This window comes from Pyxicephalus adspersus, chromosome 10, assembly GCF_032062135.1.
Source record: "Pyxicephalus adspersus chromosome 10, UCB_Pads_2.0, whole genome shotgun sequence".
NCBI classification, from domain to species: Eukaryota; Metazoa; Chordata; class Amphibia; order Anura; family Pyxicephalidae; genus Pyxicephalus; species Pyxicephalus adspersus.
The window spans coordinates 42,667,896-42,694,612 of NC_092867.1; the positions used below are offsets into that span (position 1 = coordinate 42,667,896).

General features: G+C 36.1%; 1 protein-coding gene across 1 annotated transcript in view; it reads right to left on the bottom strand.

Moving 5' to 3' along the window:
* The window catches only part of KCNMA1 (potassium calcium-activated channel subfamily M alpha 1), a gene marked incomplete in the record, with an annotated part of 294,379 nt that overhangs the window by 204,915 nt on the left and 62,747 nt on the right, over positions 1-26,717 (bottom strand). The window contains 1 exon segment of the mRNA XM_072424926.1: positions 1,057-1,224. Within this exon segment, the coding sequence (XP_072281027.1) occupies positions 1,057-1,224 (168 nt within the window).

A 26,717-nucleotide genomic window follows, 5' to 3' on the forward strand; every position in this document is an offset into this window, starting at 1 on the left:
AATGTCACAACAGTACCAAGCTACTATTGGTTTCCACTAAGTTATTAGTGATATCCCCCCTGTTATGGTCAGCATATGGATCAAACCAAAGCTTTTTTGAAAATTAAAGAGGACCGCCATTAAAAGAGTACTGCAAAAAGGCATGTGAAAGACAAGGGTGACAAAACAGTTTTAAAGCTAAAAAGAGTTAGCTAGAACCTGCCCGAATTCCTGGATGTTTGACACCGAGAATTACCTGGCCCATTTCGCCTCAGCTGAACTAACCCTGACCACTTTCATTCACTAGACTTCAGTTCTTTTAGTCATGAAGATCAGCACTACATGTATTTCACACATTGATAGTCACACAATTTCCTGCACTCAAAAAGCAAAGTACAGCACCCTGCCTCCCCCTCCACTAATCATGATAAGCCTATATTGTGGAGACTTGGCAATGATGTCGCTGGATCTAAAACCCGGTATGTAATAAAAGCAGGTTTTATTTTGCAATTTCCTTAGCATTTTGATGCTCAGGAAAAAGCCACAGAGGGCAATATATATGGTTAAACTATCTTCAAATGTAATGGAATTGTGGTCTAACAAGAAGCGGAGGAGCAACAATTTTACTTGTAGGATCAACGGGTAATTCTGTACACATGAATAGGTATACAAAAAATAAATAAACTATTTCAATGCTGTTGTGTAATTTGAAATGCTACATTACCATATTAACTTTCATTTTAAAAATTGACCATATTTCTACTTTAAGGTTCCATGACAGTTCTTTGATTTTAAGATAAGAAATTAATTTTGTTCATCTGGTTCAACATTTTATTAGGCTGTCTACCCAATAATGAAGTTTCAGGCCTGTAGGCAATACCATCTGCTCTCACCGGTGAGATTGTGCAAGTGTGACATTTGTTAACAGAGTCTGCCACCAAAGACTCCTTGTCATTGTTTTATGTATAGGTCACTTACACAGTTTGAAAGAACAGGTTTTAGCATTTTTGCACTGCTGGGTTAGTAGTTCTTGCAGTCAATATATTGGAAGAAAAAAATCAAATGAACAACACTTACCAGCACTCGACCTGTTAAGGTCTGAGCTGAGATCATCACACCAGCCCAGTCTTTTACAGATGTCATCCAGCCCACCTCAGCAATTGGAGATTCTTCTTTATCATCGGTTGGCTTGTAGTCCCCATCCGTTGCTGTAGTGCTGACCACATTTACAACTTTCTGCGCCTCCTATGGGAGAGAAAATAAATTAGAGATTCTAAACAATTTTGTATACAGTATTTATAATAAAAGTCAAACCCAATGGTTATGTTGTTGCATTGTTTAGTGTTATGAAGCATTGTTTCCTAAAGGTAACTCTAACATGTTTTCAGAAAAACAATTCTTTAACTTATTATAAAACACTTATGGTTCATAGGAGCTCCACAGCGCTAACAGTCACACATGTTGTTGGAAAATAGGAAACAGCTGTGTAACCATTCGGACCCAAAGTGTCATTTATAAAGATTTATATGGTAATACCAATGAAACTAAGCACCTATTGGTACAGACAACACATTACTCTGAATGTCTTTGGTTTATTACAGTGTCTCTAAACCTTTTCAACATGGGGGAACCATTGGAAATACCTTTCAAGTCTTCAGCGAACCTCTACTATATTTAATTTATACGCAGCCAACACTATAATAAGGTGGTGGTTAGAAGGAAAAATACCTTACATTGATGACCAGTGGGAAGAATGTCACCTTTACAGATAGATGAGTTTAAGTGGCACCAACAATCTTTTTTGGCTGAGAGGCACAATATGCTTGTTGCTCAAGGAACCCCCAGGAACCTTTGGAGGAACATTGTTTAATAAAAATAACTGGTTGCCTGTGAGCTACTTGTATATATCAAAATGTACTTTGCAAACACACAGATTCATTCAAAACTTTCAGCTATGGGATATTCATCTGTGTTGTTATCCTGAAATACACGATTTAAAATCAAAAAAGGTTTTAAACCTATTACAATGTCTATGTATGTAAACTATGCCTATAGGGTTTTGTTCCCTAGTGGTTGATGGACTTATGTCCTTTTTCAACCTAATTATCTAACTATGTTTTTGATGTGATTTTTGATATATTCTTGATATGTTTAAATGTATATAAATAATGATACATTAAAGTATTGTTAACAGTCAAGCCTTGCAATTGTGTCTATGCTGCTCAGCTGTTCCCCTTTCCGGATGGACCATTTGCTGGTCTGAAAAACAGATAGGTATGGTCATTAATGACTGACTCAACTGATGTCAGCTCCACAAGGAATAGCCGCCCTACAAGGCAGATATATATGGGGGTCAGGAGACATGGTATAAGGCATGTCTCCTTGAGGATAGCTGTATTTTACTTGGCCTATATTTCTGTAATACCAGGGGAGTCATTTTTTTACACAGTGATGGTTCCATTGGTGGGTTGGGTGGTATCTATGTTGGAGAATAGATCAAGATGTTACAGCTCAATTATAAGTTATACCTTTGTTTCAGAGGTTTAATACAACAGATCCAATTAATAGGACTAGATCTAATGTTTTTTTATGAAAATTGATGTCTATTTTATATGATCTATGCGTTAAGGTCCCCAAAGTTCCTTCTTTCTCTTTCAAATACACAGATAGTTTTACGCTTAAAAAATCACTTAATCAGCTCCATAGCTGAAAAAAAAGTTATGTAACAGTGAGTGTTATCTATGCAGGCCATAATTCAATGATAATTTTATCTCCACTTTTTTCTGAAACTCCACCACTTTCTCTTCAGATTTTAACATCTAGGATTGTTCTGCTTGAGGACCCTGGGCACTCTATTTCTTCTAGTTATTCTAAATGTGATGGTTGATTCTACTTAAACCTGGGTCAGAGCCGAGAGATTCCCTACATAATTTCTACAGTGGTTACCTGCTTCCCTGTACGACAAGCTTTCAAAGTATTTAACACAAACCATTTTGAGCACTTCAATTTTCATATGCATTTTTAATATCTATCAGATTTTATTGCTATCTGGAGCTATTAGAAATATTTTCCCTCAATTTCTGTCCTAGGGACAACTATTTTACTAGACAGGAAGTGAGGAAAAATCTACAACAGGGAGACAAGACAATAAAAAGCCAAAAAGCAGACTGATGAACACCATCAAGGGAAAGTTTTACACATCAGATCTTCGCCTCAGAGGAGCACAATCACTTGTCTCATGTGATATGTGTATGTAGCTTTACAGAGATGTCCCACCACACCACACAACCTTTTTATTAGATAGCAAGTAAAGTGAAAAATGTCCCCAACTGCAGATAGGTGTTCTAAACCTTTTTAAGTTTATTCAAAACAAAAAGTTTTGGGTGCGGAAACATTTAAAAAAGGTTTCTGCTTATTGCTGATGGTACTGAAGTATTACTGTTCTCTGCTACTCTAGGCCTTAAAGTAATGATGGCACATACCTTCTAAGTACTCCCTGGGTTATAAAAACCAGACAACACTATAGAAAAAAAAACTAACTTTTGTTATGATTGTACATGCCAAGATCCTAAAATTACTTAAACTGTGCCATGCCATAAACAACCAGTAAAAAAGCTTTCAATGTGCTTAATAATTTTTGGACATGCTGAAACTAAAGCAGGAACCTTCTGCAGAGGACTGTAAGGCATGCCCTAATAGGTACCAATTATTCACCACATTCTTAACATTTTCTATGGACAATCATTTTGGGCAGAGACAAAGTAAAAACTTTAGTTTGGTGTCACACTTTCCAATTTCTAACCATGTGTGAAAATAGCTAAAATTATGGCCCACTAAAGTGTTCATTTATTAAGTCAAATAGATATTTCCCTTTTCCTGTCACAAGCTTAAGAAAATATTTTATGCTTTTTAAAGAATTCATCACAGGAAAAACATTTCAACTGTTTACTATAACACTGCGAACAAAATCTGTCATGTAAATTGGCTATGGAATTTTTAATCTTGCTTAAGACAATGGAAATCCTGGTATTTGTTTACATAAAATGTTACAACCGCTCTCATTATTAGCCAAGTAAGAAAACATACACCATTTTAAAGTAAAGAGATTAAACCTCTTCCAGTTTATTTTTTTGCTTTCTTTGTACAGTCTGACAAATTTCTATTCACTTCCTGTCCCAAAACACAACAGGAAGTGAGAGGAAATCATCCAAAGTAAGAGGAATTATTATAGAGAGCTGTACCTAGAACAAGTGTCATCAAGTAAAGATTTTCCCTTATCTCTTGTCCTGGGAACAGCTCAAAAATGTTGCACCCCCCAATTTGTAGTCATTACAAATAAAGGAGTTGCAGACGGCAAGAAAAACTTGACAAAGTTTCATTGGGACTCACGGATTTGTCCCTATGGGAATGATTTGACAGGACAGATTGTGACATCTAATTTCCAAAAAAGTTGGAGTACCCCCTTTTTTAGAAAAAAGCCATCATACCAATAAAGAAGTTCCAGGGTATGAGGTTGTACAGGAAGAAAGGATTTGCTCTGACCCTCTAAAACAGATCCTATGAAAGCAACAACTAGTAATTTGTCCTGTGGTCTGACAGGCTTATGGATTTTAGGAAACTGCCAGAAGACAGTGGTCATGAGTGATTCTACCTGTAAAATATCTGCAACCTTAACAGAGACTGATCCTATATGGACTCCATGGGATGACAACTCCCTCAGTTATTGTTTGAAAGTTGTGTTCTGGGACAAAATCTCATAAGTGTTGTATTAAGATGATGGAGGGCCTCTGCCTCATACATGGAAGCATTCAAAACTATTTTCATACCATCTTCATCAGATTTCTACATCACAATCTTTTTGTTTTTGATGATGCTCTCTTTTAGCACTGGATATATTTGACATTTGTTTCTTGTCTTGAAACTGTACTAGATCACATAAATCCCTGAAAAGGGTGCAGTGTGTATGTAAAATTCTATAACTACTACATGAAATGTAATCCCAATACTTTTTATCAACATAACACATTTACAGAATTATATTAGTAATAAAAATGTAACATTGGCCAAAAGAGCATTTACTTTGGTGAAATACTAATTTATATAGCTAGGAGTGCCTGCGGGCCAGTGGCTTTGTCATCCTTCATTTCTGCCTGAAAGCTAAAATAGATTCATAAATTAGGCAGAACCTAATTTCTGTGCTATTCAGAAATACTTTATCAAAGGTTCTAAATATGCCAAATTGTTACAGTACAAAAAATGCATTCTGCATGGAGTTGTCGGTGGCAGCAGGTGGAGAAGAGGTGACATAGGGAGGGAGTGCTAAATAAGGAACACGACTATGTGATGACACAGTGGGACTAATTTATTAAAGCTCTCAGAGACTGGAGAAGATAGACTATCATTGGTGAAACCTGGGTGATCCTGCAACCTGGAAAAGATCTAGTCCATGTTAGAAAACATATGCCAAATAATAGTATGAAATCCATTCCAGATTTGCTGGATCACGCAGGTTAACTCATGATAGTTTATCTTCTCCAGTCTTGAAGAGTTTTAATAAATCCAATATATATAAACCTTGTTCTTTTTGCAACCATACAAAATATTTGCATCTAATTTCAAAATATACCACAGAAACATGTTTACATTAAGGTCGCTGGCCAATCATTGCATTTCCATTACAATTAAACATTATTAAACAGTATCTCTCTTGCCCATCTTATAATGCTGAATAGCATGGGAGAGTTTGGTGCTGGAATAGGCTCAAGACACTGGAAAAGCCATAGGTTAGGCTCTGCCTAGCAGGATTCTTTAATACATAAAACATTTTGGTTGACTAGCTTTTCTTTCTACTGACTTCCATTGTTCATAATAAATGTACATGCTGATGCGCTATGGTATGTTAAAAAACTAATTTTACTGAGAGATATTTTTTTCAGACCATGGCAAACAATTACTGAACACATTCCAATGGCAACTTACTGTGAAACTACCCACAAACAACTAAAACAGTTTACGGTTCTAAAAATAATATTTTATGGTCACATGAGCCCTTAAAATATCAAACTTTTTTACATCAACAATGTATTCTTAATAAGAACAACAACAAGGACTACAATATGTCATAAATGTTTTTCTGTGCTTTCATTAAAGTACAAGTACTATTTACCAAAAATCTGTTCATAATTCTGGCATTTGTCCATATTGATAATGGAACAAACAATTATACATAAATTAATTATGAATGCAAAAGCCTACTCTGCATAAAAACTGTAAACCAGTTTGTTGATGCACCAGCTCTACTTAATTGTTACGATAATGAGGAATGATAATATGATTCAAACTAAAATATGTAGTTACTCCAACCTTTCTAGATATAACAACATACCACAATTACAAACGTAGCATGGATTATGTCCCTCAAGTTTAACTGATAAATAAGAAAAATGAAAACCTGCAAATACTTACCTGTAATCCAAGTTGATCCAAAGAAATGGAGAAAAACCTTAGAAAGCATGGCGTAATTTGCACCAACAGGGAAAAATACAATTCTCCCTGAACCCCTAAAGCAACTGGATATTCCCTAAATTAACAATCTCCTATTTTATTTGATTAATAGCTGATTACCCGGCATTGCCCGGGTATTTATTTAGAATAGAAGAAAATGGAAAACCCGCAGTAAAGCAATTAATGGGGGGGTTAAAGAAAATAATAATTTTAGACATCAGTTTATGGAAATGCTATTATAGGACTAAACAGAGGTCAAGGCATGTAAGGATAAGGATGAAATTAAAAATAATAAGGGTGCTGAAAGCTTGTATACAACTTAAAGGAAGGAAAAGGAAGGGGACGTTTGGTAAACAAACAGAAGTACTTTAAACAACCAATTTAGAAAATAACAAGCATTCCATTTTTTTCTTTGCATGTTTTTAGTGTACAAGTCAAGTAAAAAAAGGGAAGACACCTGACAAAATAAAATCTCAAGTTTACTCTCCTCATATTTGTCATACCTTAATATTATAGATACAAATGTCCTCCATATGTAAACTCACACATCTAATGGGTAACTGTGGGAAAAATATGACCACTGGAATACCCTCTCCTTCACCAGTCAGCTTGAGCAGCAGAGCAAGGGGTCAAGTAATGACTGATGTAATGAAACAATATTAAAATTTGTGTTTTCAGATATCTACTCAGAGTTTAGTTTACAATCATGTAGCCTAGGTTATCCATGTTTGATAATAAAAATAACCAAATTCCTGTTTTATATATATTTGTGGAAATAGTTTTAGCCTTCACAAAACATAATCAAAAAATGTAAGCCTGAAAGACCTGGAAACTAAGCAAGCCAACTAAAACAAGCCCTTTGTCTAGGGACATGTTGTAAGTCCCAACAGCCCCCAGTGCCAAGTAGGAGCATCTGGAGGAAAATCTAGCATACATATGCTATTGCCAAACCAAAGGCTTGCTGGGATACAGAATAGCAGTATATGCAATAGAGTGCACTGGTAGATTTACTGATTTTACTGGATTCTTAAGGGTTATAAATAAACACAGAGTAGCAAATCAGAAGCATTGGATTTCACAAATTACTAATATTATGTGTTTAAAAAGGCCCCTCGTGTTATTTAGTGCTTTACAGTGTTTTTAGTTGTATGTCAGTAACCAGGAGTTTCATTTCCAAGTTCTATTGGAAGTGCAATCTGAAAGAAAAACTCATGACCTTTTTTGAACCCAGAGGCTGATTTGTTTACACTCTTAAATCTTGAATCACAAGAAGACACAGGAAAATGTTGACAATACCTTATTAAGAGTCAGTGGTGTAGCAACAGATCTTTGGGGCCCACTGCAATTTTTTGGCAACCCACCCCTGCAGGTCCTCTGGTGCAGGGGGTCTAGTTTACAACCTGTGTCAACTGTCCATACATAAAATGATGCAGGGTAGGTTTTACTGAAAAGTTTTATTTTTAGGTTGACCCAAATGGAGCACAATGACACTCCTACAATCAGACATATTCTTTTTAGTAACTACTTGCTGGAATTAGGTGAGTTTACAACTTGCTAAACTTTAAGAAGGGGTAACAGTGGAAGACAATGGCATCTAATACACATAATGAACTTTAGGCATTTATTCTGTTTAAGTTATGCAATTCATATACAAATAATTTTAAAATAATGACTTCTGAGCTCTTCTTTAAGTCACTCTCTGCCTGGATCGTATTCTAATGTGTCCTGTTATTATGAAACCTCACCACTCTCATGTAAGCATTATCGTGCAACAACTATAGGATTATATGTTAGGTAAGTATATGTTATACAAGTCAGAAAATTTTATTTTTGGATAGTCGCAAGTGCACAGCTCAGTATATGATCTGGGCATACCAAGGTGCCATGAATAAGGAAAGCAGGGGAGTTACTTCTTTCCTGCCTAGCCAAATAGGATAGCAAAATACATGAACCCAGAACATGACTGGATGAGGATGATAGTGCTGGGAATGCAGCTTGATATTCCCACAATGCTACAAGGAGAAGGAGGAGAAACTAAGATTCAGTACTGCAGAAATATGGTAATCTGTCTGTTCAATGGACTGTGAACAGACTACAGAGTCCTCCCTTTGATCTTCTCTTGCATAACATCTCCTACTCCAGTACAAAACCTAAGTGAATTATTTCTGCCGTGTTGGATTTTGTGAATTACAGTCAAGGCTCTTTCAGATTTTCAGATTTGTGAAATGTGTTAATGATGCATATTCTGTTAAATTTTGCAGCCTTTTGAAAATTGATGAGCTGCTAACACACAACAGCTTGCTAAAAAAAAAATTTTTTTGCAACTCTCCACAACACAGCATACATTGCTGTGTGCTGCAGAATGCTTTAGTGCAGATGTATCACCTTTGTGCATTACAACACACAAAAATCTATATGGCATCTCAAGATTAATTACTTTCAAGATTACTTACTTGAGTTAGTGGACTAATGGATGTCATATGAATATATTAGATTAGTGTTAGGCCTTAAACAAACCAATAAGCTGAACTGGGCTAACACACAATTAGGAACACAAAAGCTTTCATACTCAAACTCATCAACCCACACCAAATGGATGTCATATCCTGACCAAACTACCTACAGTACTCTGAGCTCCTGATTGATCCCTACACTTTGCACTGCACTACTGTTCTCCGTTTCACTGTTTTGTTTTTCAGAATGTCATAATGTCAGAATATGGCATTACCTTCTGTTATAGTATTTCAAAGAGAACTATGGCTAATCTTTAAATAGAACACGCAATGCAGAGATAAATAATGTTTATCTTGATACGTCGGCACCTTTTAATTGATTGGATATATTGTAGAACAAATGATCAGCCACTTCTTGAATATGGGATGTGTTAGAAACAGAAAAATGGGTATGTGTAAGGATATGAGTGACTGGCAGGGGCAAAATTGTGATGGCTGGTCTTGTTATGTGTTCCTGGTATGCAGGTGTTGGTACATCAAAAGTAGTCCAAGGAAGGACACATTTGGCAGGATAATAGGATTATGGTGCAATCTTTGGACATTGATTGCAGGGTTAAAAATATTCTGTTTGGACTAAATCATCATTTAAGACTGTCTACTGCATCTAATATGTGCATATCTTTATTGTGTCAATTATCCCAATTCCTATGAATCTGTAAACTCGGGAGTGAATAATAAGACTACAGCATTTGGTAATTAAAGTTAAATAAAAAGACCCTAATTAGGAATTATAAAAGCTCTTAAAATATATTACACCATTTCCCCACTAAAGTCCTCACAAATAATTAAACCTATATTTCAAACAACTTTGAAATATATATGTGAACTTTTAATTGTATTCACACATTTTTGGATGGATAAGCAGAGTTGCCAAATTCCATTTTTGCCTGTCTGCCAATATTATGGTAAACAACTTACAGGTAGCCCACGAGATAGGGACTGTAGGTTTTTTCTTAAGTTGAATTTGTATGCAAGTCGAAACAGGTACATTATTATATTATATATAATGTATATATTATATTACATTATTTTAATACATGCAATTAGGACAGATATTTGTCTCAACATAATATTAGGCAGTGTGGTGTCAGTTACTGCAAAAAAACCCAACTGAGAGTTAATCACAAACAAAGCAAAAAAAAAAATGAAAACATTTATGGAGCCTAGACATTTTTTAACTTCTGGAGCAAGCTGTGCTTTGATATGCAAAAAGAAACATCTGCAGAGTTTGTCTTTGTCATTAAAGATTTACAAGATGTTTCAGAAGAGCGCAGTCTCAGCTGTGTTTAGCAAAAGATTTCCTCTGCAAGACCGCCCCCCCCCCCCCTATCAAACCTCTGTCCTGCACAAAAACAAGCAGGGAAGCCTCATTCAGATCTAAGTCGTCTGTATGTCAGATGTCCTTAACTCGAGGACTACCTGTATTATGTGTTTTAGGAGAGAAAACCTTTTTTTTTCTGTATTTTAGGAGGAAGGTATATCTATAATTCATTGGGGTACCCATTAGTTGGGCTGCGAAGCTTAATATTCAGCTTAAAATTGTTCAAATTTTCTTTTTGAAACTTTAGGATTTTCTAGGTACCCAAACAAACGTTATAACTATTTTTAAATTCCAATATTTATTTACATTTTCAATAAATATATACAAGTAAATTGTACAATCACTTAAATAAAAACAATCATGGTAATCATCCATTGAATGAACACTTTTCTGTCCTTTATGTGTTTCACCATCTGGCTTCATCAGAAGGACAATAAATGGTTTATTACATATCTGTGGTTACCAACCAAAGGGAGAGAGAAAAAAGAAACACATTACATTTTTTATAATATAATCCAATCAAATAATTCATTCAAGCCACTTGCATTTGCGTATTTCAGGCTTTAACTCTCTAATACACCCTTACGTCTGTTGTTTTAGCTTTCAAATATTGATGTCTCTCTCCCCAACAATGACCACAGTGATTTATCCAAAGGATCCCAGAATGATCACAAAGTTTTAAATGTAAATCACTACATTGTGTTTAAAAGCCAGTAAAACATATATATATATATATATAGTTCTAGTAGTCAGAGAAGAAAACCTCCTTGCCCAATTGAAATCTACCAATTAGAAGCCTAAAGATAAAAATCAATCATGACTAAACTGTGAGTTCAAATACTAAGATACATTTCTTACATTGCCCTGCACTGATAATTCATATATTCTTTTTAAAATATTGTGATCAAAATCAAACAGTGTCTTTTATAGGGAGGGGGGAGCTAAGTAAAGAATGGCTGATGAGGCTGTCTGCACATGATTTCAGTGTACATTCAGTTGACTAATGGAATTGATAAAAAAAATTGATAATTGATAAAAAAAATGAAAGAAGTGTGTTCTATGAGTTTCCTCATATAAACAACACATGGAGAAAATAGATGGCACTTATCATTTATTAATGTTGATATTAATTCATCACAAAAGTGATTTTAAAGTGAGCAGCTCATACCAGCTCTAACTGGTGAAGAGCGCTGACCCTTTTTCAGCATGAACGTGTGTGGCCATGCAGTATTTTTTTAAGCTGATGTGCTAGTATGTACAAACAACATCAGTACAGGTTATTAGTCTTTGCCATCATGGTGTTCAGATCAGCTGACCTAGGTTAAGCAGAATTTGGCTGAAAACTACTGACATGCATGCTGACACTCAGGTAACTAATATTCTCCAGTTTCTGCATGATATTTGATAAATACATCATGAGTTTACAAGGGATAATAAAAGTGTCCAGAGGAGGGACCTCTGAATTTTCAATAAAAGGCTGATATGAACAAAATCTTTGACTTTTAGGACAGCTGAAAGAAGCCCAAAATAACAAATTTAAAGGGTAAAATTCAAGTATATGAATGGTTAAAGGCACCAAGTCAGGAATAATTATGTTCCATTTTCCAATAAGGACACATGGAAAGGAGCTTTCACTACACAACTGGTCCTTGATAATGTCTAAAGAAGTAGGTCATACCGGACATCAGCTATATGAAGCCTTGTCTGCACAGATCCCTTGGCCGCTGTTCCTACTACAAAGAACATCAGGGATTGAGCAGTAAGAAGCCAGCTCCTTGCTCATCGTGGCACAGAGATAATAGATTTGATTTTTTGATTTAAAGGATCACTCAGAACTCCCTGCAAGGGGATAGATTGAAGTGGTCTTATTATTAGGTAGGGGTACTTTATCAGGTGGTCCAAAAAATTAGATCATTTGTAAATGTCTTAGTTTTATTTTGGGTGCAAACAGAAAAGGTTGTTATGCAATTTTGGGTTTGCCTAGATTGGCTTAGATGGAATTCAAATGTTAATGTTTGAAGTGTCACTGTCTATTTTGCCTTAACTGCCATTGAGATTATTGTTTGATTGAGTGTTATCACCTTGCCTATTTATTGTTATTGAACAGTTTGAGAAGAAAGGAGGCAAGAGAGGGGCTTTTAAGGCAAAGTATAGGGAGTTTTACTTCTATACAGTAATTGAACAATTGGTCATATTTATGGTTAAGACCAATAGCTAGACAAAGATAAACTGAACAAATATATACAAAAAACACAATATTTAAACATAAAATAATAATATGTACAATTACACCAACCATTACCAATTGTTACCTCTGACCTCTTGAAGGAGTGGGACAGCCTCATCAGGGCGGGTCACGTGTCCTCTAAGATAGGACCCATGACCCCCGTTTGATAATCCCTCATTTGCCCCGGCGCTGAAAGTTAGGACATTTTTATCCTGGACGGCTCAGGATAATAGGCAGATATGCAGTATACTACAGAATGGGAAAGTCCCACCCTTCTCATCTTTAGACGACGGGATGCAGAGGCTGCCGAATGCGTGGCTACTATACAAGCAATTATCCTCCTTTTTATCAACATTTCTTGCCACATATACCGAACAAAGGAGCTATGTTCCACGAATAGGCCGATCCATGTGATCTCCCAGTTATACGAGATATTGATTAGAGTACATGCTAATAATGCTCCCACCTACACGAGACATTGGGAAAAGGAATTGGGGTTATCTATTTCCCCTCTGGAATGGGAAAAGGCATTTATTCTGACCCATAAAATGGCACTTCCTTGTAAGGCCCAAGAGACCAATTATAAAATCATCTCCAGGTGGTATTTATGTCCCACAGATAACCATCGTATGTCTCCCTCACTCCCCGACAGGTGCTGGTGCTGTCATTCTCAACGGGGTAGGATGTTACATATTTGGTGGGAGTGCCCGGGAATTCGTAAGCTCTGGGATCAGATAGCTGACATATACAACAGAGTGACTGGATCTGATTTAAGGATATCACCCCAAATGTTGTTACTATCCATCCTTCCTGGGTCTATAAAGGCTAGTAAGAAAGATGTGTTTAGACACTTTCTTACAGCGGCTAGGACAATTATCCCTATAAAATGGAAACAGCCCACAGTACCCACCATGAGAGATTGGCTTATAGAACTAGAAAAGATACAACGTATGGAATTGTTAGTAGCAGAGGAGATGAGAATAAGATGGAGCAATACAAGTTAATATGGTCCGCCTGGGACTGGTTCAAAGAATCGCCCCAATTTAAATCGCTCTGACCTTGAGCCTAACAGAGCGCATGGGAGCCGAAGATTTTTGATACATCTGGGTCAAAAGTAGACTTAGAGACTGAATCTGAAACAGGCCAGTCGGACACCCCCATACCCCTTGCCCAATCCTATCCCTACCCCTGGGCTAACCATTTTGTTTTTGAACAGGGATCCCTGATGAATCCCCGGATGCACCCGGGGAGGTTACAGAGAGCGGTAACGAGGCTCTCGAGGTTTATTTGATTTTTCGGATCTCTAACATCTGTTATGTCCCCCCATTTAGGCTATAAAAATTGTTAGCTGTGTGTGTTCCCTTCTGTGTTTTCCCCATATCCTTTACTGTACCTTCCCTATGGTTGTCCCCAACCTATATCAACAATGTTCTGTATATGAAAAATGACACTTGTTTCACGATGTCTTATTGCAAACGTGGGCTTTGTGCCCCCATTTTTATGTATGTGCCATTTTCTATGTGTGTTTTGTTATGTTAAAACCAATAAAAAGGATTGAAACTAATAATATGATGCAAAAACAGAACTGTATCCTTGGGCTCCAAGGGGTAGAGGAGGAAGTTCCTTGTAATGATAAGCAACTACTTCCAACTTCAAATATCTCAGCCACTGTGACAAACTCACAACACACAGCAGATCCCTTCAGCAAGACAAAGCCCAATCACCAAAGTAAAGCATAATTGTTGATAATGAACTCCTCCTGATTCCTAAGCCATGTCCTCCATACTGACCACCGATACTGCCTTACCTGCCTAAAACAAGCTGATTAGATCATTCCCTCAGGAAGCCCTCAATTACAGGAGTACAGGCACAAAGTTAAGGCATCCTGTAGCTCCCTAGTAGAAGGAAGAGAGACAAACTGAGCAAGATAGGAAGGATCTGCTTGCCAAGCAAGGTTAGAAGGAATCAGAAAAGGGGTGTGCTGGCAAGGTCACCAAGCGTGTAATGTATTCGAGAGCTTTTATATAAACAAAAAGGACTTGCTAAGTGTATTGATGGGGACAAAGGATAATAATCCCCAGCTATATAAATAAAGGTTGACATACACTCTAAAAAGATGTTTGTACGTGAGGCAATATCTTCTGTAATTTTTTTTTAACAGGTTGCAGACCTAATTAAGCGTTACACTTTTAGTTACAAAGATACTTACACAGATTAAAACACCACAACAAAAATATAGAGTTACAGAATAGGATAAAAGAATACAAGGAAGGGCTACTGGAAATACCTAGGGACTAGCATAGAACTGTCATGTATAAAACATCCCTTAATATTCTCTAAAAGAGGAGGAAAAACAAGGAAGTGAAGGAGGACAATCTGAGACATTCTGGACTGATATTCTAACCTAATTCCCAAGGCTAAATATTGGGAAAAAATTCACCCCGTATCCTTCATTTAGCATTTTGGTAATTTCTAAGGACCTAGGTAGGAGGTATATTTAGAAATCTACTGTTAACATTTTCTTGTAATCTAACCTAATTTAAAATTGAGGCCGGCTACCTCCAAGGGCACCATGGCAAATTAAAATATAGTGAAAAAATAAATAGAAGCAATTAAATGGGTTAATTAAGAGAGGCAACAGGGAATTATTCTACTGTCTTTAGATAGAAAAGATCTACTGCTCTATCATTTGTACTTGCCGGCACCAAGGTTGTCATTGCTTTAATAATAATAATATTTTTTGTATCATATACATGCTATATGATAATTTGGAAACACAAGTATACATTTTCAACACCTTAAATGGCTGTGTTATGAACTTAGAATTTAAAAGTAGAAATTTATAAAATAATTATGTAGAGTGTTGGAATTCAGGGATCTTTTACAGCATCAAGCTAACAAAATGTCCATTTAGAACCTTCAGCTCCTTTAACAGAGTGTGCTAAAACTTAGTCTTTACTTTCAATAAATTTGTATCAGGTTTTGTAAAGGAAATATTAGGTACAAAGGTAACAAAGGAAACCATATGGAATATTGCATAGAACACATTTTACCAAGTAAAATTAGAAAATGCATTGCGTGTAAAAGGGAGGGACATCTTTAAACGTCGCTGGACCCTGGAAAGGTAAAAACTATTTAACAACTAAAGAAAATTTTTTGTGTGTTTAGCATGTTTATGTATATTTTCATTTACCATAAGGCAAATGTTGACTGCTTAATGGCTTCATGGAAACTCTGCATCAGGTTAGGGTGCTTAAACCTCCCTGGCAGTATGAATAATAATTACTTTTAAATGTAAAAGCAGTACAGTTAAAAATGCTTAGTATTTTAAAATTTCCCGCCTGGTCCTGCCTCCAAGCTGCATGGCCCTGCCAGTATAGATAATTCACCGCAAGCCACACACTTATTGTACAGTTTGACTAGCTCAATTTCAAGTCCGTGCAATTTACATAAAATATACATGTTTGCACAAAATGTAAATTTTCTGCATGCAATTAACCAGCCCTATAGTTCACACATGCACAAACACCTAGTTCTTTAAAAATGTCCTTAGAGGGACCTGGAGCAGCAACTTCTACAGAAATGGTATTTCAGTTCTGCTATTAGTGTTTATCTATTCTGACATAAATCTGTTATAAGTAAAAAAAAAACTGCATTGTGCATTTTTGAGCAGGTAAATGTATTTGAAACGGATATAAAAAAAATGCATACACATAGCGAATGCCACCAGAACGGCATGAAGAAAATGCAGATATTAGCACCACGGATTATAAATTATTAAATTATTATCTCACAGCCAAGCATAAGCACAGTCTAAATAAGAATGAATTAGGTTTAGTAAATCATTGAAGCCAGTTATTAATTATCTTTCATTGTTTTCTTTGAAGGGTAAATCTGGTTGCTAAAGGTTACCACACTTAGACACATTACAGTTGCTGCTGAATTAAATAGAATTGAATGATTAATAATAGACCAAGTAGGAAGGCACTTAAAAGTCATGCACACTGTGTTTTCTTTGTTGAAATAATACCATTCTTTCCATCGTTGTACTTCATGCTCCTCATTAATAAAGTCATTCCTCAACCCTGAAGTTCTGTCTTCACTATAAAAAAGGCTTAAACATTCTATGACGGTCATTTGAATTGCAATTCCATTCTCATAATTCATCTGTGTCTGAAGTCAAAGCGCAGAAAAAAATGGAAAAATAATCTGTTTCAATACAGTTGCCTGTAGAAACGTCATGTAGCTGTACTGTGGAGCTTTTAACTCGTTCTATGTCAGGAATAGAATTTGATTAGATTATATTACAACAGAATAGCACCTTGGAAGTGTGCAGGTTATTAGGTATTACCCCAACTTTTGTTAAAAGGACACCATTTTTTTTTTTAAATGTTGCAAATTGAGTACACTTAGCAGCCAATGCATGTCAGAAAATCCGGCCATAGCCATATAGAATACAGTTGTTTGCTTTCTCTTTTAACCTAAAATAACCCCCCTCCCCCTCCACACAGTAAGCGGTGACAATCCTAAAAAAAAATCTATGGACCTGTAATGCACAAAAGTATCCACAGCTGTATTAGACTATAAAAAAGGAGGACTACCAGTTATCAGATTTCAGTAATAATGGATCTATGGAGGAGAAGGGATTGGTACTTTACAGGGAGGAAGAAAGCATGATAACTGCACTTGATTTGGAAGTGACACAATAATGATCTTTCTTATCGAATGAGTAACACAACCAAGCATTGAACCTGTGGCGTCAAAAAATTCTGAACTTCTGCTACCCCAAAACCCACAGCTCAATAAATAAAGTCAGCAAAAAAATAAATAAATCACTGGTTATCAGACTACTTTTTAAAAAAAATTACCAGTACAATAAAAAAAATTCAATGTACAGACAAGCAGTCTTTCCTAACAAATACATCATTCATAAATAAAAGTCAGAATATATTTTTAATTTCCTCACTGTTAGGGCTCTATTTATAATACAGGGAGGATTGAGGGAATGTCTGATTACGTTTTTTAAATAGAGCCTATAGTGTTAGATGATATACTGCACTTGATACAGAGAACAATGATCTTTAGTAAACATCCACCATATCAATTTTCCTTCTATAGGCTGAATATATCAGACCAGATAAAGGAAAATGCTTAGTATCTAACAAGAGAAAAATTGCAATGTCAGGAAGAGACATAGATAATCTAAGGCAGACTCTTTAGGGCCATTTTAGACCCACAGTGAACAACAGAATACTGCTGCAGGCGTAACTGTGGTCTCAACCTCTTCTATTCAAGTGAATGAGAGCAGTTGGGACACATTTCTGCAAATGGGTACTGGAGATCAGAGTGTGGTTCCAGTGGCCGTGGGGTTGCTTTTGGAAGAACTGCATTGCGAAAACAACCATGCAGGTTTCCACCACAGGTATAAAGTATACACTTCAGAGGCTCTAAGGATGTGTACATGGTAATAGACTACATTCCTGTTTCACTGATACGGTCTCACACTCAGTGTTTGTATTATTAGAACTGTATACATTTTATTATGGTCATTTGAACGTAAGGGCCAGATCAAACAAATAAAGCCTGTCCAGCGACTCTTAGTAGATTTACCTGAATTTAAAGGCATCAAAGTGGGATCGCACACCCTTAAAATCACTGTTTTTGCAGATGACTTGTTGTTATATATACCTAATCCAAGACAAAGCCTAACACCAATTTTAAATTTAATAACTCAATATGGTTCTGTATCAGGTTATAATAATATTCTTGACAAATCTATAGCCTTGTATCTAACAAAATTTGTGAGAGCAGAGTGCAGTAGGGAATAATACCCATTGATATGGTATGAAGACAAAATACAGAGTGCAAATTACCAAAAAACCCCTTCAAACTGTATTCTCAGAATATAAAAACAATTTTTACAGCTCTTAGTGAGCAATTGGGTAATTGGTATAAACTGATGCTCTCATATCTAAGGAAGATTAGTTTATTAAAAATTATTGTCTTCCCCATACTTCTGTATATTTTCCGAGCTTTACCCTTGGTAATCAAAATATCAGACCTCAAGACTATTTACAAAATATTTGTTTAATTTATATAGGGGGGTAAATGTGCCAGACTGAGTTTATGTGTTTTACAACAACCAACTCGAAATGGGTTCAGGTTGGTTGTTGTAAAAAACATTGAATTATATAACGCTGCTTCTATTCTGCGATACATCAAAGATTGGTTACTACCGTGTTTCCCCGAAAATAAGACACTGTTTTATATTTTTTTTGGCTCTTATGTCTTATTTTTCCATGAAGAAGACTACAGTACACATTTATTGTTGAAAGTCACTCATGATCACTCATGTTCCATTGATTGTCCCCTTCTGATCACTCATGTGCCGTTCAAATTCCCCTTCTGATCACTCTATGCCATTGATTATCCCCTTCTGATCACTCTATGCCATTGACTGTCCCCTTCTGATCACTATGAAATGACTGTCCCCTTCTGATCACTATGAAATGATTGTCCCCTTCTGACCACTATGAAATGATTGTCCCCTTCTGATCACTCTATTCCATTGACTCCATTGTCCCCTTCTGATCACTTATCCGTAATTAAGTGCAGGGATCTCCGTTAGGGCAGGGATCAGCAGCTTGCTTCCTTGTTCAGAATCGCGGGGGCACGTGTGCAGGCTTTTTACTTTCAGTTTGGCTCAGGAATAGACACGCCCTGCAGCCAGCATCAAAGACACACAGGCTGCAGCCAGCATCAAAGACACACACGCTGCAGCCAGCATAAAGGACACACACGCAGGATCAGATATCTGGAGCTGTCTCGGTGAGTACTTTTTTAATTTACCGGTATGTATGCTTTTATTTTCTTTTTCTCCTAGGTCTTATTTTCGAGGTAGGTCTTATATTAGGGCAGGTTTACAAAATAATGCTAGGTCTTACTTTCGGGGTAGGTCTTATTTTCGGGGAAACACGGTAGATACTTGTATATATGCCGATTCTGCACTAGACCAACAATTTGTACCAAATAATAATTTAAAGTATGTTTTACATATGCATAAGGAATTACTCCCTGAGGAGGTTACATCAAATCCGTTATTGTTCTCATGTTGGTCAGTATGGCATAGGATTAGGGGAAAACATCTTCTGAAAAGTCACTTCTATTATTGGGGTAATCTGGACCTTCCATACTTATCCCCATTTTTCTTTATTACAGAAGTGATTCAAAATATGTAGAAAGAAAGGGGACTTGATTGGCACAAATATAAAATCAAACAACAAAAACTTTTTATTTAGAAAATATTAAAACACCAATAAAAGATTATGCAATTTGTCTTAACATGCAAGACCGCACAATCTGAACATCAATATTGCTCATAGATTGGTCATAGTACATCAAATGGTTTACCAGCTAACAGTATAGCATCTCACAACATTAGAGGGTGTCTTGGCGCGTTTCACGGTCAATGACGCTTCATCAGGATAATAACGTTGAGAGATAATTACTTATAGCATATATTTTACATTACAGTGTCTTGTCATCTTCATTCAAATGTTTATAGGGCCTCAAAGCAAATCAAAAGCTACTAATGAGGGTAAGTGCAAACAGATAGGTGATAACAGAGGAATCCCTGTATAGATGTAGATGAACTGCCACTTCAAAAATGAAGGGGATATACCGCAGGTCCCAGCTCTGATAGCTCCTACTGTCAGCCTCCACGAGTTTGCACTTACTCTCATCATGAGCTCTTGGTTTGCTTTGAGGCCCTGCTTACTAAGGGAAGAAGAAATTTAGCTTTTCTCTCCCTAGTACCCAAAAAAAACGATATTACATAAATGGTTGGACTCACATCCACTGACACTCAGGCCTTTTAACAAGAAATAAGAATATGTTTTCAGAAAAGACTGGATTGAAGCATCTCTGGATACTAAAGAGCATTGAAGCATCTCTGGATACTAAAGAGAAAGAAACTAAAAAGAAACTAAACTAAAGCCTGTGGTTATGGATGATATTTGAGTTGGAAACTGCTGACATTGTTAACAAGATTGTGTAACTTCTTTTCTTTCTTCCATATTTTTCATTTGCATATTTGCATGCCTGTTTTCTTATATATATATATATATGTTTCTTTGAATATTTGTATATTCTGTGTTAACTTATTTGTTGTAACCTTGATTACTATATTGTTATTTTTTGAAACATCCTTAAATAATGTTTAATGGTGAAGTTCATATGTTATAAAGGAAAAAATGATTTTTTTATTACCTGTAAATGACACAGATTCCACATTTGTGTCTTTGTACACACACAACATCTAACTGGTCAGTTCAGTATAATAATGTTTAGTCAGACCATACCAAAACATGTGAAATGTAGAAACCAGCAAATTAAGAAGGCATTTTTTGCTTGGGTGAGCCTAAAGCTATAACATCTTTTTACCTTTGGATCACCTGGGTCACTGCAATTTAAATGCCTCAGGGAAACCTAAAGCTGCTTACAAGTACACTTAACGACAAGGTTCAGATAACTGTTATGGCTGTTCAGTTACATTGCACGCTCACACATCTTTTTTTCAGCATACCATTTCTGCAGTGAACTGTATGACCTATTTAAAATACACAAACAAAAGTGCTTATGAAAGTCACACAACTACTGTCTGATTTTAACAAACCTCCAAAGAATATAAAAATTACAATGACATCACTATCATTTAGATAAGTGTTTCCCTGCGGTTTTAACATTGGGGAACCACTTCAAATAACTTTCAGATCTCAGGGAACTCCTGATATAATTACTATATTCACAACTTACAGTACATTGGAGAGATTATTATTGAGTGAAGAATGTTGTCCTTACAGTCACAAAGATCATTGGTGTTAATGAAATTGAGAGGCATAAATTGCTCACTGCTCAAGGAACCCATTGTGACCTCTGCACACTATAATATAAAATATAGTTACAAAGTATGTCCCGGACCCAGACCTCAAGTGCTTCTAGTAATTTATATATATATATATATATATAATCAATGTTTACACATTGATGACCTTAGTTCTGCATTGCTCAAAAATAAATGACTGCATCCATGCATATTTATGACTACATATACATATATTATTACTAAAGAAAGAAAAACAAAGGTTCCTAAAAACATGAAAATTTATATTAAAATAATTTCGTTTATGTACAAAATGAAATAAGCATTCTTCTGGATTTCGGTTACTCCTTTCTCTACATATGTATGTACAATTTGAACAGTCAACTATTTATTCAGTGAAGCGTTTGCACAAACTGATACAGAAACTAGGAATACCCAAAAGAATCCTCAGGCCGCTAAACACTCAGCTTTGCAGGATCTCCTCGATTAAGCAAGTGAACCTGTGAGAGAATGAGTCATTCTGACAAAGCTATCTAGGACAGTGTGAGGATATTATGACAATTTGAGGAAATCTGTATCCAACCTAAAAGATAACAGTGTACCTCCAGTACAAAACTACACAAAATCATAATTTCTGTACACATTTGTAACTTTTTATTTAAAAAATGTAATGAACTAAAGAAATGTATTGCACTCTGTGTCTCAAACACAGATATGTAGCACTCTTTATGGTCAGAAGTCCAGCAAAGCACTGGTAGATGGTTTGGTGAGACAGATTTGTATTTCAATCTTTTTATTGAGGTTTTAACAATTTTCCAAAAGGAGTAAACAAACAAAAAACAACCAAAAAGAAAAAAACATAAGACAAGCAATATAGAAATCGCCCATATAAGGCAATTGGATAGAACACAAATATCACATTTTTGGACAAAAAAATTATAATAAAAATGAAATAAAAACAGGAAAATAATAATAACAAATAATAATAAATAATAAAAAAAAAATAAAAAATAAAAAAAACAAAGGACATTGAAGGGGAAATAAAGGGAAATAGGGAGACTTCCATATCTAGAAAATCTGATAATAAAATACTAAAAATATTTAGGACCTATTGTACGTTTGCCAGGATTCCCATATAAGATCAAATTTGTCTGTCTAAGGTGTGACTAAAGGTGCGTACACACTTCCAATTTTTATCGTTCCAATCGAACGACGAACGATCGATTGGGCAAAAAATCGTTCATAAAAAAGTAACCAACGACGCCGACGAATGAGGAAAGTCGCTGGAAACGAACGACCGGACCGACGGATCGGATTGGACGACGATCGTTGAACATCGTTCGTGTGTACGGTCGTTCGTTGATCGTCCATGTTCAGAGCATGCGTGATGAACGAACGTCCGTTCACTTTCCTGTCGTGCACATAGTTCCTCTATCGCTCAAACGATCGCATCTATTGTGTGTACAATATCTACGAACGATCGTGTCGTTAACTATGTGCAGGATCGGTGCTATACGATCGTTCATATATATCGTGCAGGATCGTTCGTCGTTCGTTTTCCAACGATAATAATTGGAAGTGTGTACGTAGCTTAAGAGTGTGAGACAGTTTGTCATTGACCATAATCCAATTCAACTTTTAAGTTAAGGGATCCCTAGGAAAAGTATCCTTATTCCAAGCTTTAGCCAATATTATGCGAGCCGCCATCAGTTTAGCCCATTTCTTTATATATTGGGAGTTGTTGGTAGAGCCTATTAAAAAGAGCAACTTCTTGGGAATTTTCAAACTCGAACTGTGTAATTGAGGAGAGAAAATTAAACATTTCTGACCGATAGTTTTGGGCTGTGGGAAAAGGCCACTATATGTGCTCCATCGAACCTCTTGCACCACACCCTCTAAAACAGAAGGGAGAAGAAGACGGATCGTATAGGGCTATTCTCTCTGGGACTAAATACCAGCGTAAGAGCACTTTGTAATTTGCTTCAACCAACGAGGAATTGATGGACACTTTTGACAGGGAATGCGCTATTTCACTTCACTCCTCCAACTCCCAAGGGTGACAGATTTGAAAATATTCCAATTTTTCAACCCACTCACACATTCTTCTCTAAATGTTTGTCAGATAATTTCCTTTTTTGGTTAAAAAGACAATCTGATATTTTTATATGAGAATGGTTCCTAAAGAGCAATGTTTGCACATTTGAAGGCAGGCAGGAATGAGCAGTACTGGACCAGTCACTGCCATCCTCGTTTATTTCCTAAAGAGCTGCCATGGGCGAGACGCTTCATGTAAGCTCTCCCTCGAGGAAGTAGTTTAGTGGCCTGAGGAAACAGTAACTTTACTAGAATCTCGGTGCCATTCGGAACAAAACCTTAAAGACACTACAATAGGCTCTGTTAAAGTCATGTGGAACAAGTCAGCACTATTACAATGCACAAATAAATATAAATATATCAACATTTATGTGGAACATTTCCAGGTATAAGAACCTGTTTGCATAAGAAAAAACTGCTGAATAAATGTATACTCTAAAGACTCCTATAAATCAAATCTTTTCAAATCACATTGGATTCATATGAACATAAACAATGAATGCAGCAGTGCATCCAATGTATAGATGCCATCGTTTTAGCTATCAATTGTTCTTATTAGGGGTACCCACCAAGGACAATGCTGAAAAGGCTCAAATGCAGGGTCAAATGTAACCAAACGCTGCAAGCTGTTCTTTCCCTGTGTCCTGTGTCCCAGTTAAGATCAAAGAAAAAAAAATTACATTATTGAGTCTTTCTTAATATACTTTTCCAGGCCCAGCATCTGTGGAAGCGCTCTGCAGACACTAAATGTCTCCTTTGATGTCTGTGTGCCAAATACTAAAACTAAGTAAGTTTATCTTACTTTATGTTATCACAATACACACTCAATATAAGCAAGATCAGTAAACACAATAGAAAAATTATGATGAAATATGAAAAATACAATAGTATATTGATAAATATAGTAAAACAAGATACCGATACAGATTTAGTTCTAATCTGTCCTGCATTAGTGAAATAGAAAACCTGACTGCACAACAGTGCATAGATTCTACAAAGGCTTAAGTTGAGGACACTACATATGCCAGAACTTCAAGAAGAATTTTATTGTTTTAGTAAAGATATACCCATACTATAATGCATGTCCTTGCACACTCTGATTCCACAAACAATGGAACAGCACACAGAAATGGAGAAAAATGCATGCAGCAGGGCACTTTAGCATCCCACTGCATTGCATAGAATGGCAAGGTCAGATGCTGTGGTCTTGTGTATCAGACACTGATGACCAACAGTGTACTGCACTGCACTACATATCTTTTACATGAATCTTAACATTTCATTACACTGTACTATATTCTGGAACACAGGTAAGTTCTTAAGTATACAGATTCGTATTGCTATAAAGATAATTAGATATGTAGCACAATGGAAGTGGTCTTCATATCACTGAAATTCCTCAGACTTGCTTTGCTGGTAATATTTACCTAATATAATATGTTTTTTATAAATACTACTGAACAGAGACATGTCTGTTGCTAAACACCAGAAGCATTCCCACACTTATGAGTACTAGATTTTGGTCTGGAGTGTTTAAAAAATGTGAATCAGCTTTTTAGTTTCCGAAAGACATACATTGAAATTGCGTCAGGCAAATGCAGCTCTACAGTTCACAAGGAGAGTAAGTGAATTGTATTGATTTAATTACAGGAAAGCAATGATTGTCTGGTCAGACAATGATCTCTTCCCCTGAATGATCTCTGGGTTGGCCACAAAGAAGCAAACATCTCAACGAGAATAATAGAGGGGAAGGCATCTTCTCATCATGTAACTTGCTGCTGAACTATAGGTCACATATAGACATATTCACGGTGAATGCAGCCTAGTTACAAAAGAATATCAAACAATCCTCTCTGTGTGTTAATTAATGAAAATTACCTGACTGGAAAAGCCAACATGACCCCATCTTTACTATCAAATCACAATGCCTAATCATCAAAAACTAGGCCACCCTCCTGCCTATTTTAACTAATTTTTAAACCATGCATGTCAATATAAAATGGTTTTAAGAAGCATTTGGGGTACCTGTATACCCAACTGTATAAACAACATCTGGTTATACTAGTTCATAAGCTTTCATGTACATACTAGAGAATGTTTCCAGACAATGCTGTTCACACTATGCAGAGGGAAGAACAAGCAGGAGGTGATGGACCTGATTTATAAAAGCTCTCCAAGGCTGGAGAGGATACACATTCATCAGTGAAGCTGGGTGATCATGCCAACCTGGAATGGATCTTTTGTAGGATTCAAAACATTTTCTAGCAAATGACTTTGTAGAAATCCATTCCGAGATTGCTGGATCACTCTGCTTCACTGATGAAAAAGTGTATACTCTCCAGCACTGGAGAGCTTTAATAAATCAGGGCCTATGTGTTCCAGCAGGACCGATCACTAAGATATGTTGGGGGCAGATATACAGGGCTGAAATATTCACAAAAAAACAGCATGAATGATCATCTTGGGGGTTAATGAAATCGGGAGTCCAAATGAGTTTCAATTTGTAGCAATTGATAATTAGATCGTAAGCTCACAAGGTCAGGGTTCTCTCACTTTTCTTTGTTGTAAACATTGCCTACATTACCAATACACACATTTGCTTCTTTTTTACAGTGTCATGAAAGATAATGGCACTATATACATCAATAATAATATAAATGATTAAAAAAGGGGTTTGAAACATGAGATCCTTAAAAAACATTTCCTTCATTTCACAATTTTTAACAAATATTTTAAAAATGGTTTTATAGTGAAAAAAATGATGAAATCATAGAATAATAAATAAGGGAAAGAAAACAATATAATTATATACAATATTTGACAGATTTCTACAATAATACAGAAGCGTTTGTGTCCCCAATGTTTAGTTACAGTAAATCAGAGGCAATCCCTTCATTCTTTCAGGCCCATTACATCCACCATGTTATGTATCCTAAAGTATAACTATTAGTTACCTAAAAAAATCTACATTGTGTGGATACAGTTCACATCTATGAGATGTGTTGATGTGTAATGGACCATGGATAGGAATGGATGCACACTGGTTTTATATTTGTGCAATGTAAGCGGGACTCCCAACACAGGTGTGCCCAGAACAGGTGTGTCCCCATTGGAAGACTTGTCCTTATTTTCCTATCATGTGACAATTCTAAACTAGTGGATTGTTTTTCACTTCCTGAATGCACTGAATGGGTGAAT